The following is a 14,405-nucleotide window of genomic DNA, read 5'->3' as shown; positions in this document are numbered from 1 at the left end:
TGCCTCTTGCTGCTTTTACTTTTTTTATTCTCTCCTCCTCCATGTTTATGGACATGGTCTTCATACTACTCTTTGTCCCACCTGTGTGTCACACCCAGGACATGTACGTGTTCTTCCTTCCCAAGTGCGTACATTCTGGCAGTCTCCTGGATACAGTGAAGTCCTCCAGATTACTGTTTCTAAGTGTCCTTTCTTTCTTTGGCTAAAATTAGAATTACACTGTGTCTTACACTTTCCTTTTGCTGATGAGCATCACACCAAAGTAAATGTAAAAAGATATACCATTCATCTTCAAGCTGTCATTGTTCAATTAAGGTTCATACAGACTTCCTTCTTCAATGAAGGAAATAGTCAAACTTAGATCCCTTGATCTAGTCAGGCCACTTGTTCATTCTCCAACTATTTCTCCCTTCAAATGTCTTTGATCCAAGGTGCTTTATCCCCTTTTGCCTACCTGTTCTAGGCATGAGGCCTGAGGCCTCCTTTGACCTCTGTAGTAAGCTGCAATGATTGATTCCACAAGTTTTCACAGCCTGTTATGATCAATTTAGTGTTTGTAAATTCCCTAAGAGGAGCTGATGGGCTAACCTCTTTTATCCATCATGACTGTAGTATAGCCATGTGGTAGGGAGTTAAGTTTTTCTTTCAGTTGAAGATGAAAGATGGTACCATCATGTCTCAATACCATTGAGACAATGGTATTGTCTCAATCAAATTTTGGATTCATGAACAATGGTACAGGTAAAATCACACTGCTGTGATGTCATCTACAGACCTGTAAGAATTAATAGTCTAGAATAGACTCTTTTTAGTTTTGATAACCCTACAGATAAGAAGTCATTTGTGTATGGAAAAGAAACTGTCATATTTGTGATTTTTTGTTACCTCTGAAGCAAATAAGGATATATTTCTTTGAAAAGTTTGCTTTTTTCTTGGAACAGATTATATTTATAAGAAAAAGATTTCCATATTTGTCATTGTGTACTGAAAAAAATCTAAAGTAGTTTTATCATTTTAAATCAATAAAGGATGAAGAAGAACATGATGAAGATGCTGATAGTGTAGAAGATGAAGCTGCTAGTAATGAGAGATTTCAAATAAAGGAACGCATTGCCAAGAAATTGAAAATTGATACAAGTGAAAATACTAAACAGCAACTTCAAGAGGAAGAAAACAAGTCAGAAAGAAAAACAACTAGTCGCAGGTAAGGATTATGTTGTTTGGTAAGTGTTTTTCTTTAGATTGATTACAGGTTTAAGGTTTTCACAATTTATTGCTTCCTTGTATGGGAGTTTTATTTTTCCCTGTTAGTCAGAAATAAAGTATATTTATATGTATATGTCAGTCTTTACTTTCTTGTCAGTTGTAAGATTTGAGTTTAGCTGCTTCTTTGCCTGTGTTAACACATAGTAGCCGTCCACCACTGAGACTCACAGAAAGGAGAGTCATCCGGCAAAGTCTGGTATAACACAGTACTCATCCCTGTAGTGTACCAGCTTTCCAACACTGCAGTGGACACATCAGTTCTTCTTTACAGACATAAAAGCATGGATTCCTGGCATGTAATTTAGTTGTGCCATTGTTTGTGAACATCCCTTCCAACTCAGTTGATCCTTCTTCCTCACCACTTTTTATACTGATCATGATGTCACGTGGCCTGAAATACCTCTTTTGTCAACTGGGGCCACCTCTCCGGGCTTTGTCTCCTTATACGTCCCAGGCACTCCATTTTTCCTGATTGCAGTACAAAAAGCAAAAAAGGCTTTGGCTCTCTATGTAACAGCTTTGTGTTCAACACAAGTCCAAAACTCAGTCTCATGCTGGCTACTGCAGAGAAAATTAACTCCACCTCAGCTGAAACCAGCATGAAACTAATTCTGGAGCACTGATTTTCTGTTTTTCAGTGTGCCTTTCTCTCTGTAAGAGCAGTACATATTTGTACATATAGCAGTACATATAGTACAAATTGCAGTACATAAAATAGAGTGTCATGATTTTATGGCTATCTTAGACATAACTAGGTATTTTTTTAAAGAACATGTACAAGACATCTTGCAAAACAGATCTTTCCTTCCTATTGTCTTTGAAGTTGTGATGTGTGTTGCTTTGGGATTTGGTAGCTGTACTATCACTGCTGTAGACAGATGGTCACAGGAAGTGGAGATCAATGAGTATCATGGATAACTTCAATCCCAAAATCTGGTTGCTAGTCCTGTGGTTGAGATTGACACAATGTTAAGCTTCTCAGAGTCAATGAATTGTTCTTGGTTGGGGAGAATAAACAATTACAACTTAGTGTTATATAGCCATATTCAGTAGTGGAGGCAAGGATTTAGAAATTTGGAGATTTCTAATAAAAGCTCTCTGAAAAAGATCCTTGAACTGTATGGCAGCCAAATAACTTCTTTACAACAGCAAAGGGCTTTGGAATCTGTACATATTTACTACCTACCTATCTGTCCAACTACCTCTCCGCCAATCTTATTTTATTAGAATGAGGTTTTATTAGAATGGCTGCTGGAAACAAAATTGACTAAGGTGTAATAGCAAGTTTGTAGCATGAAGAGAACACAAAGCTAGAGGATACCTGCGGCGTTCTGCTGTTTCTTCCGGCTCTGGAGCAGCCGCCGTGCCCGGCGGGGCACCGCGGCTCCTCTGGTCCCGGTCCCGCCGCTCTTCCCGGGCGCCGTGCGCTCCGGGAAGGTGGGTCGGCTGTTTCTACCGCCACGCGCAAGGGACCTCGATAAAGGGGGTGAAGGAAGGACCAAATTCTCCATGGCAGGAGCTGAGAGCATTTTATTGGTGTGCTCCCAATTCCTGTATTGGGGAATGTGGCCGCACGGCCCCGGCCTCGTGGGGCTTGTATCGGGGGTGGAGCGGGGGGGGGGGGGGGGGTGTGTGTCCTGTGTCTGGGGTAGCCAATAGGGATGCAGTAGGGGACGGTCCCAGGATTGTCCCAGGGCATGGCGTGGCCCGGGGCAGCCAACAGGGGCACGGCAGGGGCGGTGCTGGGGCAGTCCCGGGGCTGCGGGGGTGTGGTGTGGAAGGCAGGAGCCAATGGGGAAGTGGCAGGGGCGGCACTGGGGCCCGGGGCAGCCCCGGCCACAGGGGAGGGGTAATGGCTGTAAAGGACCCACAGGAAGAGACAGAGGGGATGGGAGCCAGGCCTGCATGGTAAGGCAACCCAGGAACAGACCACCCGGGAACCGGCCACCGCAGGGGGGAAAACCCGGGGGATACACGGGGGTAGACAGAATCTGCCAACACACATCAGAACCCCGATCTAAACCCAAAGTCTGAGATGCAACAGATACCCTTAGGAATGAGGTACTCAAAGCCCAAGCTTGCACCATGTTATAGCTTATTTTAAGAGACATTTGTGTAGTCAGTCTGTAAGCTGCTGGCTCTACATGTGGTCGGTCAATGTGTTCTGGTTGTGGTTATTCTGCTCTTTCAGGGAGGGAGTAGTAATAGTATTAAAGCCAAATGGGTTATCTTAACTCAGAAGAGGATTTTATTGGTTGCATTTTTAGCAGTTGGGAGCCATAGCCTTGGGAGATGCTGCTTAGTATCACAAGTAACATAAATCTCTAGACTTACTGTTTGCCAAATAATTGTCTGCAGTCCTCTGGCATGAAAATCAAAGGCAAAATATTGTTTGTTATAAATAATGTGTTTTTACATTTGAGGTCTGTTTAGATAAAGTAAGATAAACAATATCAAGTTTCATTGTCTGAAATAGTGACTATTTTCATAGTGTACTGGACATGTTCAATAATATACTCAAGGGTGTTCACCACCTACTGTAGTCAAAGCCTGTCTTGATCAGAGGCAGAAATGTGGGAGGTGTAAATATCAAACAAAAAGTTGGACGGGCTATCCATAGCTTGAGGGTATTATCTACTGACATATCAGAGGGTGAAGAAATTTCTGATAGCTATCAAAATTTCTTCTCCTCAGATACTTAAATGTGCTAGTAGAATAATTGAACTTCTAACAACATTTGTTTCAGAGTACTGTCTTTTACATGCATGACTTTTTCTGGAAAACTATTGATTTGTACCAGTCCAGTTTCTTTTAATCCAAATGTATTTGTGAGGTCTATTTTAGTGAAGCAGTGTGAAAACAATAGACACTTACTCAAATTCATGGTACTGAGGTCCAATACCACTTCTAAATGCAACCGTACTTGAAGTGCTCAAATGGTGAAGTTAATTTTACTCATTTCAGTATGCATTTTAACCTCTTATTTTTAAAATAGCTTTATACCCTTGACAACTTTGTATTAGATAAGAAAACTTGAGAAAAAGAGTCTCCCAGTCATTCTGGCAAGTTGTTAGAGAAATTTTACTGGTCTGGGGTTTTTTTAGAAAGCTTAAACCTAAACTTCACACTTTGAAACAGCTGTTTACATAGAGGAATGTTTAGAGATAGAAGAAGTGTTTGCCATCATTGCATAAGTAATAAAATTTCTCAGCATTGTATTAAAATGGCAGTGGTTTGAGATGACTATCTGAAGGCTTCAGAGTAAATAGTCCTCTTGTAGTCTGGTAACTAAAAATACTTCTTATACTTTTCATCCTGTAGGTGGAGCTCAGATGCTACACATTTCTGCTTACTAGCTTGAAAAATTTTCAGTGCTTCTTGTTTGCAAGATACGCAGTGTGGCATTAAATACAGTAGACTGTACAGTTTTTCACTGTATAATCAAGTTCAGTTGCGTCCTTGTAATAGGTATGGTATTGAATGGCAATACGAAATAAGCGCTTAAAATAGCTAAACTATTGAGGAAGAGAAGCGGACTTTTGGAGTAGTTAATATCACTTGAATTTAATTTGGACTTTCATCTTGTATATTTTCTCTTAATAATCATATAATTTGCAGTTGAACTAAGTAATCCTATTTATTTTGTTTTACAAACTATTACGATCCCAAGGAGATGAATAGTAGTAGTAGTAGATAACTACTACTATCAACTACTTGTAATTTATAGTAGCTCTATTACCACTCCTTTGCATTCCTGTTATTTTCTTAAATCCATTTGCTTGTCATTGGTAAAATAAATCATATGTGAAGCTTTATATATTTTCTGTGGCATATATAAGTAATTAGTTCCTTCATCCTCAAAGCAGAAACCTGTAACAGTTTTTAAGATGTACTTCCTCAGACTTAGTTTTTTGTTGAAAGACAAAATGAAATAACTTGGACGAAGACTTATACCCCCACAGTCCTGTCATCTAGACATAATTATAATAAAAATAGTTAATAATGCCAGGCAGGGTTTCAAGTTAATGCTAAATCCATTCAGACCCTACAGTAAAAATTGAATATTGTCAAGACACCTCAACATTTTCTTGGCATCAACATGAATAAATACTGCCACACTGAACACTCAAGTTTGCTTTTCTAAAGTGCTTGTATAGTACTGTAGTGTGGAAAAGCCAAAAGTAATTTTACATGATCACATGGAAATCTTTTTTAAAAGATTTTGAAATCAAAACTTTTCTCTTTGTAAATCTGCAGTTGTTATAAATGATGAGTTAAATATTTTGCATTTGTAAATTAATAATTTATGTTAAAATATGTTGTTTTAAATGCATTTATTGTGTGCTTGTTATCTTGTGCTTATATTGCAAGCATTACACTGTGAAAAGTAGTAAAAATATGTATTTATATGTTTCTACTTACTTAAACTTAATCTAGTATCTCATCTTGTGTCAGCAACCTAGTTCTGCCAGTACCATATATTTGGAGCTACTTACTTACTTTGGAATGTTAAGTTTTATCTGTTTCTATATGAAAGATATATTTCTTGATGAAACTACTCTTTTAAATTTAATAACTATGCTTATTTTAGTATCAAAATAGCCTGCTAGTATTTTCTTAAACTAAGTGTAGCTTACTATCAGGCTTTGTCCAACAATTGAGTTCTTCAGTTTTCTCCTGGTTTTTCAATTTAGCACCAGAAAATAGACTTTGTATGTTAATAAGACTGGCTTTTGAGGTTCTGAATAGAAACTTGTTTTGCAACTGTCTTCAGCTTCACTGTACCTAGAGAACAGCTGCTGTTTTCATACAACAAATTCAGGTCTTCTCTTAATAGTGTTTTAAGCCAAAGGAGACAGTCAGATAAACTGTGTATCTCATGCCATAATTTACTGCCAGTTACCCTTGTATTGAACTCACTGTTTCACTGCAGCTGAACAGGAAAGGCATTCAAATATAATTTTTGGAGATATCAAGAGAGTGTAGTTTCCTCCATATTTAGTCAGTGAGTGTATTCTATTCTAGGACTTAGATACATGATTCCTAACAGTATCTCTTCCAGTTTTACATTTTAACTTGTCTGGGTTCAGCTTGTAGCTACTGAATTACTTTTTGCTGAGCCTTTTTCCAAAATTCACTTCAGCAGACTGTATTTTCTCTTACTTCAGCCACTTAAATTCTACTTGAGTCCTTTCAATAAGCTGTAGACATTAAGTTCTTTCTGGCCTTCATAGTAAGAATTTTTTTCTAGTCTTCAAATTACTTTGTGGCTTGGGTTTTTTTCCATCTCCAATTTTTAAACATTCTTTAAATCTCTTTCATCATTAATCTCTTATTAGCCTTAATAATGCTGTATACAGAGAGCAGCAACTTTTTTTTTTTACTTCCACCTCCTTGTTGATTCACAGGTTGACCATGTCAGCCCTTCTTACAGCCCTTCAACTGATATCACTTAAGTTGCTTGGGCTTTCCAATTTCTTTTCAGTCATCACTCTCTGAGAATTAGTTTGTCATTTTCTCTGTTTTTTAGTTACTCTGTAACCTAAATTTCCCCTTTTTCAATTTTTTTCTCAAAATTAAACTCCTTGTACTCTGAAGTTTAACAATGCCAATTGCAAGGTGCTGCACCTTGGTCAGAGCAATCCTAAGCACAAATACAGGGTGAGCATAAAATGGATTGAGGGCAGCCCTGAGGAGAAAACTTGGGGATATTGGTTGGCAAGAAGCTTTACATGAGCTGGAAACGTGCATTTGCAGGCCAGAAAGCCAGCTGGGCTGCTTCAAAAGTATGGCCAGCTGGGCAAGGGAGCCAGTATGAAAGATGGGGATAAACTTTTTAGCAGGGTCTTTTGCAATAAGAATAAGAGGCAATGGTTTTGGTTTTTTCAAAAAAGAAAGGGTCAGTTTAGATTAGATATAACAAAGATGTTTTTTACAATGAGGTTGGTTACCCAGAGAGGTGTTGGATGCTCCACCCGTGCAGTTTGTTCAAGATCTGGCAGAACAGAGCTCTGAGCAACCTGATATGTTGAAGATGTCCCTGCACATTGTAGGGGCTTGGAGGCAATAACTGTTAATAATCCCTTCCAACCCAAACCATTCCATGGTTCTATATCACTTGTTAAGGGTAATGCTTGTGTTTCAAGGGAAATTGTAAATACTTTTATTTTATTAAAAATCATTAATTCTATATTTCAAAAAAGGCTTGTTCACTCTGTGTTTAATATGCTCCATTTGTATGGGTGTTTTTTAAAACTAGGAGCCATTGTTAGTAATAAACTGGCAAAACAGCTTGTGTTGTTTAATTTTAACTTAATTTGAAGCAGGCCATTTTGATACTAAAATAAGTGTCCAAAGCTTTAAACAATTTTAAGCAATTTATATATTAAATGTAGAAATTTCAACTTTATGCAAAAGTAGCTATTTAATCACGTACTGAAATAATTTTAAATAATATTGAATAAAATTCTGACCAATATTTCTGTAAGAGTGCAAAAGCTCCTATAATGATGAATTTCAAGAGAGCAAGTAAGTAAATCTTTGCTACTTGTCCTATTTCAATTCAGGGTATTGAAATGTTTCTCTTAAATCCTAACTTTTAGTGGCCTTTATTACACTAAACATATTTAGGACTGTTCTAAGTGTTCTGCTTGTTGTTCTTCAGTGGTTAACAGATTTACATTTCTGTTCTTTCACTCTTGGTTTGAATTGTTGTTTGAAAAGCTTCTTGGAGAAGTACTGGGCATTGAAATATGCTGATTCATATACAGAACACTATATCAATATTTTAGTCTTTCTGTTTTTCTGTATCTTGATTGAACTGTTTCCAAGCAAAATTTTATAAGGTTAGTCACTTGCGTTAGATACAGTACGTCAAGAATACTAGCTAAATTAGACAATTCTTCTTGTTCATCATCTAAATTCTTGAGAAGGTATTAATTCAAGCATGCAGACTTGGCCGTGAAAACCTGACAAGGTTGTAGGAGATAATGCAGGTAGTACCTTACCTAAGTATTTTCAGTGTGCTTACCTAAGTATTTTCAGGACAGTGCTCTTTCACTAGAGAAGCACTTTATGGAAATCTGGACAGGACTCAGCCTCAGTAAAGGGGTAGAATTTGGATTGTTATTGGAAGTAATGAAGTTATTCTATTATTTATGAATTTACTTTACAGCTTAAGAACACGGAAAGCACCTGCCAGTTGTCAAGATCAAAACATTTTGCAGGCATTATGCTGTAGTTACAGGTGCTCCATCATACAATCCTTGCCTCACATGCCAAACTCAGCTTGTACTCAGAGCGCAAGTGGGGCTCTACCTTTGAAGAGTTTCAGAGTTTATATCAGAAATAAAGTAGACAAAATGACACGTGCTTCCAGTCCAGTGGTTTGCAGATGGGACTCTCCTGAATTCTAAATACATTTTATATTGTTTAAGAGAATATGTCTTGTGCTTTATAGCCACTGCAAATAATATGCAGACATGCATAAGCTGAAGCTACCTGATAACTTTTTTTTTCTCCTGTGGTGTTAAGAAGAAACACAGACACTAACTGGTGGGAATTCATTGGCTAGGTATCAAAAACAGTGGGAATGGAAAGTAACCTGAAAAAGGAACTTATTTTTATATATTCTTTTACATTTTCAACCAGTTTGATTGAGTGCGTTAATATAATAGTAGTTCTAAGTTTCTGCCTTTCGAAGGTATAAATACTTCCACATATTTGTAATTTATAAACTGAACTTTCTGTTTGTTTCTGTTTGGGCGTTCTTTGGCTTCTGTGAACATGTCTTTATATACCAGGTCCCCAGAAAAAGAATGTTAGATACTTTTATGGTGCCTTGCTTGATCTTGACTATGGCAAATGTTAAACTAGAAAATCACACACGCGCGCGCAAATTCACTACAGATGTAAAAAGAAAAAAGGAAGATACTTAGTTTCATATATTTCAAGTGTCTGAAAGAAGGGAAATGTTTTCAGAGTATTTTGGTTTGGTACTGATACCCTAATTTTGTAATCATATCATATACAGTCACCAACAGGTCATGTAATCTTACAGTCATATTTACCTACATGTCAGAAGTTTATTTTGATAGGATTCTACATTAATTCGTGTGTATTTTGTATGCTTTGAGTGACTTGTCATAGTATATAAATTCAATAAGGATTTGAAATGAAATTGCTAATTTGTAAATTGCTATTGATCCACAATAATATGAAAATTGCTCACTTTTGCAAATATTTACATGACTCAATGCTTGCAGTGAAACTATTAATGTAAACAAAAATTCGTAAATAAGCCTGAAAACTAATGAAGTTCCTTTGGAATGGAATTTAATAATAATTTTATCGTATGAGGATAAAGGAGAGAAAATAATATTTTGGTGAAAATGACAGAAAAATCCTTATCCTTGGGATTGAGCAACTTTTTCTTTTTAAGACTGTCTCAAAAGATGGTAATCTTTTGTTCCTGTCCACTTGGCCTGGTTTTCTTGCCAATTTTTATACAACTAGAGTGTTCTAGTTGCTTGTGGCATTCTCAGTATATTGAGTCGATTGCTTACACAACCTCGTAAATCAAATTCTAAAAAGTCAGCTACAAAATCAAGGCCAGAAGTAAGCTGTCATAGACAAGAGACTTCTAAGCAAGTATTAGTGGTATAGAAGGTGGGCAAGGCCTTCTGTCCACAACATACTGTATAAAAGATATCAGTCTTACAGTGGAATGGGAGCAGCCTCTTGCTTTGACATTTACTATTGTTTTAATCTTTGTATGTTTTATCAAGTCATTTTGTTATTAATTTATTTTTTTTTTCTCATCTTCTCCACTAATGTCATAGCATTAATGCTTTGAAAGTACATTTAATTGGTATTTTCTTTTGCTTTACATACTTCTTTTCCTCAGTTCATGAGGGATCACTCACTTCAGTCTATTTTTTTGTAAGGATAGCAATAATTGGTTTATCTAAGTGTAATGTTTCATATTTTAGCCATTTTTGTTTAATATATTCCTAAATTATTTTTTGACTGATGGTAGTGTCTCTGTAATTAAGAAACTGAAAACAATTACCTACTTTTCTTTTGATAAAAATGAGTTTTGAAGTTATCTGCAAGTTTAAGAATCTAGTGGGTTTCTTTCAATTTGCATTTTTATATTTTGTTCAAGAAATTCAATATTTTGGACACATATTACTGACACACAGGAAAAAAAGATGATTCCAGAATTTTTTTTAGCAATGCATTTATGTTCCGAACAAGACTATTTTCTTAGTGCTAAGGATTGCACAATTCACTTATTCTTTTCAAAATAACGTAAATTTTTCTGCCTTCTTTACATTAATAATATTCATTGTAAAGACAAAATAATCTCAGACATACTCTTTGTAGAGTTAATGATTGGCAGTAACTTAAAAGCAGACTATACTATATTAAACACAAGCCCAAATTGTTTGGGCACAAAACTCAGAATCCCAGCACTGAGATTTTTCTTGGCTAAACATCAAAGCGTATTAATAGGTAGAGTGTTAGGCTGGGACAAAGACAGGATTGTTACTGTGGTATATTTCATCCTGCTGCTACTTGGCAAGACTCAGTGTATTTTTAGGTGAAGTTTGTGTGTGCATTTGTCTAGTCACCTGGAAAAAAGGATGCGTATATGACCCGTGAAAATGCAGTTAGTGTAATGGGAGGTGAGGACGTGTAATCCTTATTATACAGTGAATTGTTAGCACTATATAGTCGGCAAGATACCATTTCAAAGAGTTGGAGTGTTCTTAGTTGTTTAGCTGCACATGTGATTTTTTTTATTCTTGTAACATAACAAGATGGATTTAGCAGTGGTACAGCTGTGTACTTTTTAATTGCTAAATGTTTATGCTCCATTTCCTTTCTTTGTTTCAACAGAATTGAGTAGCATGGGAAGAGACTTCTTGATGGTTTTCTTTTTATTATAGAATATATTTTCCGTGAGTAGTATATCTTAAAGTGGCACTGCAGTGAAGGACGACTGGACTATGTTCAAACAGTTTCTTTAAATGTCACGTCTGCTGTTTAACTCTAGACATTCAATCCATATTACAATTCAATATTTTTATTATTTGTATATGCCTTTCTATAGAGCCAAGCAGGTAATAAGTATTTTTAAAATAGTGTAGAAGAAGTGATATTGGTTACCAGATTCTGGTTGTGGAATGTTTTTGAGTAATGGTTTGTAAATAAAAAGAAAGGAATTCAATTATTGCCTAAAAAATTGTTCTGTTACATTCCTGATAATTAGTAACTAATGGTAATTGATAATTTGTTACATTTCTGATAATTAGTAGTTAATAGTAGTTGATAATTTGATAATAGTGAAACTAAATTACAGAACTTTCTGATCTGAATCACAGAATGGGTAAGGTTGGAGGGGTTGAATAAAATCTGTATCAACATGAATAAAGGAAACCCAACTTGAATCCTTATAAGGTTGTATCTGCTTCTAATGAGAAGAAGCTGTTTATCTAATGAAAGTGGAAAACATCCAAAAAGCCTGAACCTTGAGATGATGAGGCAGAAAAGGCTGCTAGGATCATTTCATCCAGTGATTTAACTAATAGAGCACACAAGACTCCTAAATTTTTTTCTTTCTTATCTTTCAGTGGAAAAAAATCCCATTTTAATGTAGAGAATATACCCCACAAAAATTTTCTTTGGTAATTGCCTTTCTTATTAAGTAAATAAAAATGCTACTGCTTTTCAGTCCTTTTGGCTCCTCTTGGACCCTTTTTCACTCATCTGCTAGCCTTCTGTTATCGTGTTCTACCATATTTTCTTGGACTTTGGTGCATTAAGTAGATTGAGTATTAACTTTCTTTTGTGGCATTTTACAGTTTTCTCCAGCTTTAGTTATGTGTCAGCTTCATCAAATATTATACTCTGTTTTCTTTCTTCATGCAAGATAGTTTGATAGTCTGTCATTTTTTTATGTCCACAAGTGCTAGAAATAATTCTTTCATGACTCCAAGTTATGGTTCTGTTATTTTTGCTCAAGAACACTTTGTCAATCTTGGGCATATAACTATCAGAGTTATATTTTCTCATTATAAAGAATGATATAGTACTACTGTTTCCCCTTCTTTCACTCCCTGGTTCTCTAGATTATTCCTCCCATTTTATTGACAACCAGTGTTCCTCATGGCTCAAAGAAAAAAGCCTTCTAAAAAACACTGCATGACCATGTTGCTTTTTTTTTTTTCCTCCGATGTTTATTTTTACTTACTTTTCTTTCTTCTTTGGGATAATTAAAGAAGACAGAAAAATATATCATTCTCAGGTATCATATCAGGCTTTCTCTGATATATGAACAGAAAGAGCTATTGAATCTTCTTTTTTCCTTCTCAATATTGTAAGTCTTTTTTTTTTTTTTTGGGGGGGGGGGGTGTTTAATCCCTAACATAAAACAGTAATAATAATGTAGGGGGTGTATGTGCTGTATGTGCTCAGAGGTGAATGCCTCTATATCTTTAGTTGTGTCTGTTGTCATAAATAAATGGACAGTGGTTGCTAAACCATCAGTTTTCTATGTAAAAATATTTTACCCTGTGAAATAACATCTGAGGCCAAGTTAAAACTTTTTTTCCTATATGGTACCATTTTTTGATTCAGGCCTTTGGCAGCAAATTACGAATACCCAGCTTTATCCTTTATTCCATACAGTTGTTTATTCTTTGTATTTTCCTGGACTTTAAATATAAAATTCAAGATACTGGTAAAATCAAAGTATAAAGCAAAATATCATCTGTTTGTCGCATCTTTTTAAGTTAAATTTTTATTATAAAGTGATGGGGGGGGTTGTATTTTAGTATGTTAAAAGTTGTAAATATGTGTGTCTGTGAATGAACACCCAACAGAAAACTGATTCAGTGAATTCATGTAGTTTCTCCTTATTCTGCTGGAGATTACTGTTGTCATAAACCCAAAATACATTTACTAATAATTGGATCAAGTATTGCTAGTTTCTGTAGAGCATGGCATTTTGTAGAGACTGCCTTTTTTACCAAGAAGGACTAACACTACAGAATGGATGTTACTCTGAGGGATTATTAGGATATTATAGCATCTGGCATGAGGAAATAACTCTGGTAATACAAGTAGCACTGTTAATGGCAGTGGGACCAGCAGTTCAAAATACACAATTTCATGGAGCTGGATATAGCATGTGAATTTTCATTTTGCAGTTTGCTACTTTCACTGTGACATATTTTCTAGTTCTCCTGGGTCTCAGAGCTCTGAGATTAGTGGCACTACCCCTTCACTTTCCAGTGAATTAGGGAATGCTTTGAGGCATCAGACAGATAGGGACCATAAAGATGAGCAGGAGAGAATAATGTACAATGCTGTTATGCTGTATTATTCTTGTCCGCTCATTTCTAGCTGAGGGATATTACAAAAGAAGGACATATTGCTGCACAAGTTAGTGAAAACTCAGTATGACTTCTAGTGGATTTTGTGCATTGCTAAAGAAATGGGGCTTAACTATCTGCAAAGAGAACTTGGTTTTAAAATTTGTATAAACCATGTTACTTCAATGTAGAATGTTTTAAAATCATGCCCAGCCTATCAGATAACATATAGAGACACCCTGTATGTTCTTGCACATCTTCTTAGAGCAGTGGAGGTAACTCTTTTGGACCACGTGATAGTGTGTTGAGTCAGTGTGGCTTATTGAGTTCTACAAAATCTAGGCCGTACCCAGCTGTATCTTCATAGTGTCTTTAAACCTCTAGATTGTGGAACGTACGGAAACATACCTGGGAGAAGTGGGGTGGGAAGGTAATTAACAAAACCAACCAATAAAATGAACACATTATTAAAAAAATAAGCAACCAAGCAAAATCCCACAATAAACACAACAATGTAGTTCTTACCACCACTTCCACTATTTCACATTTTGGCTCATTGTGCACCTGAAAGTCTGTGATCCTCTCAGTAAAAAGGTTAATTGTTTGACAACTTCCCAAGTTAGAGAACAGCAAAGCATACCATAGTCACAGTTGGATAATTTCATGATAAAATCGCTTTTTAATGAGAAGTGTATCAGCAGTACAGACCTTTTGAAGTTCTTCTTAAGTTTGGCTGATAAGCAGCCATACTGAGCTCAT

At 36.1% G+C, this 14,405-nt stretch overlaps 1 protein-coding gene across 1 annotated transcript in view; it reads left to right on the top strand.

Moving 5' to 3' along the window:
* The window catches only part of CWC27 (CWC27 spliceosome associated cyclophilin), a 95,773-nt gene that overhangs the window by 13,443 nt on the left and 67,925 nt on the right, over nucleotides 1–14,405 (top strand). Inside the window, exon 10 of the mRNA XM_053931629.1 lies at nucleotides 1,029–1,204. Within this exon, the coding sequence (XP_053787604.1) occupies nucleotides 1,029–1,204 (176 nt within the window). The remainder of the gene's footprint in view (nucleotides 1–1,028; nucleotides 1,205–14,405) is intronic.

The sequence above is a fragment of the Vidua chalybeata genome, chromosome Z (assembly GCF_026979565.1).
Source record: "Vidua chalybeata isolate OUT-0048 chromosome Z, bVidCha1 merged haplotype, whole genome shotgun sequence".
NCBI classification, from domain to species: domain Eukaryota; kingdom Metazoa; phylum Chordata; class Aves; order Passeriformes; family Viduidae; genus Vidua; species Vidua chalybeata.
The sequence above is the reverse complement of the archived record's forward strand: the minus strand, read 5'-3'. Positions and strand labels throughout refer to the sequence as shown.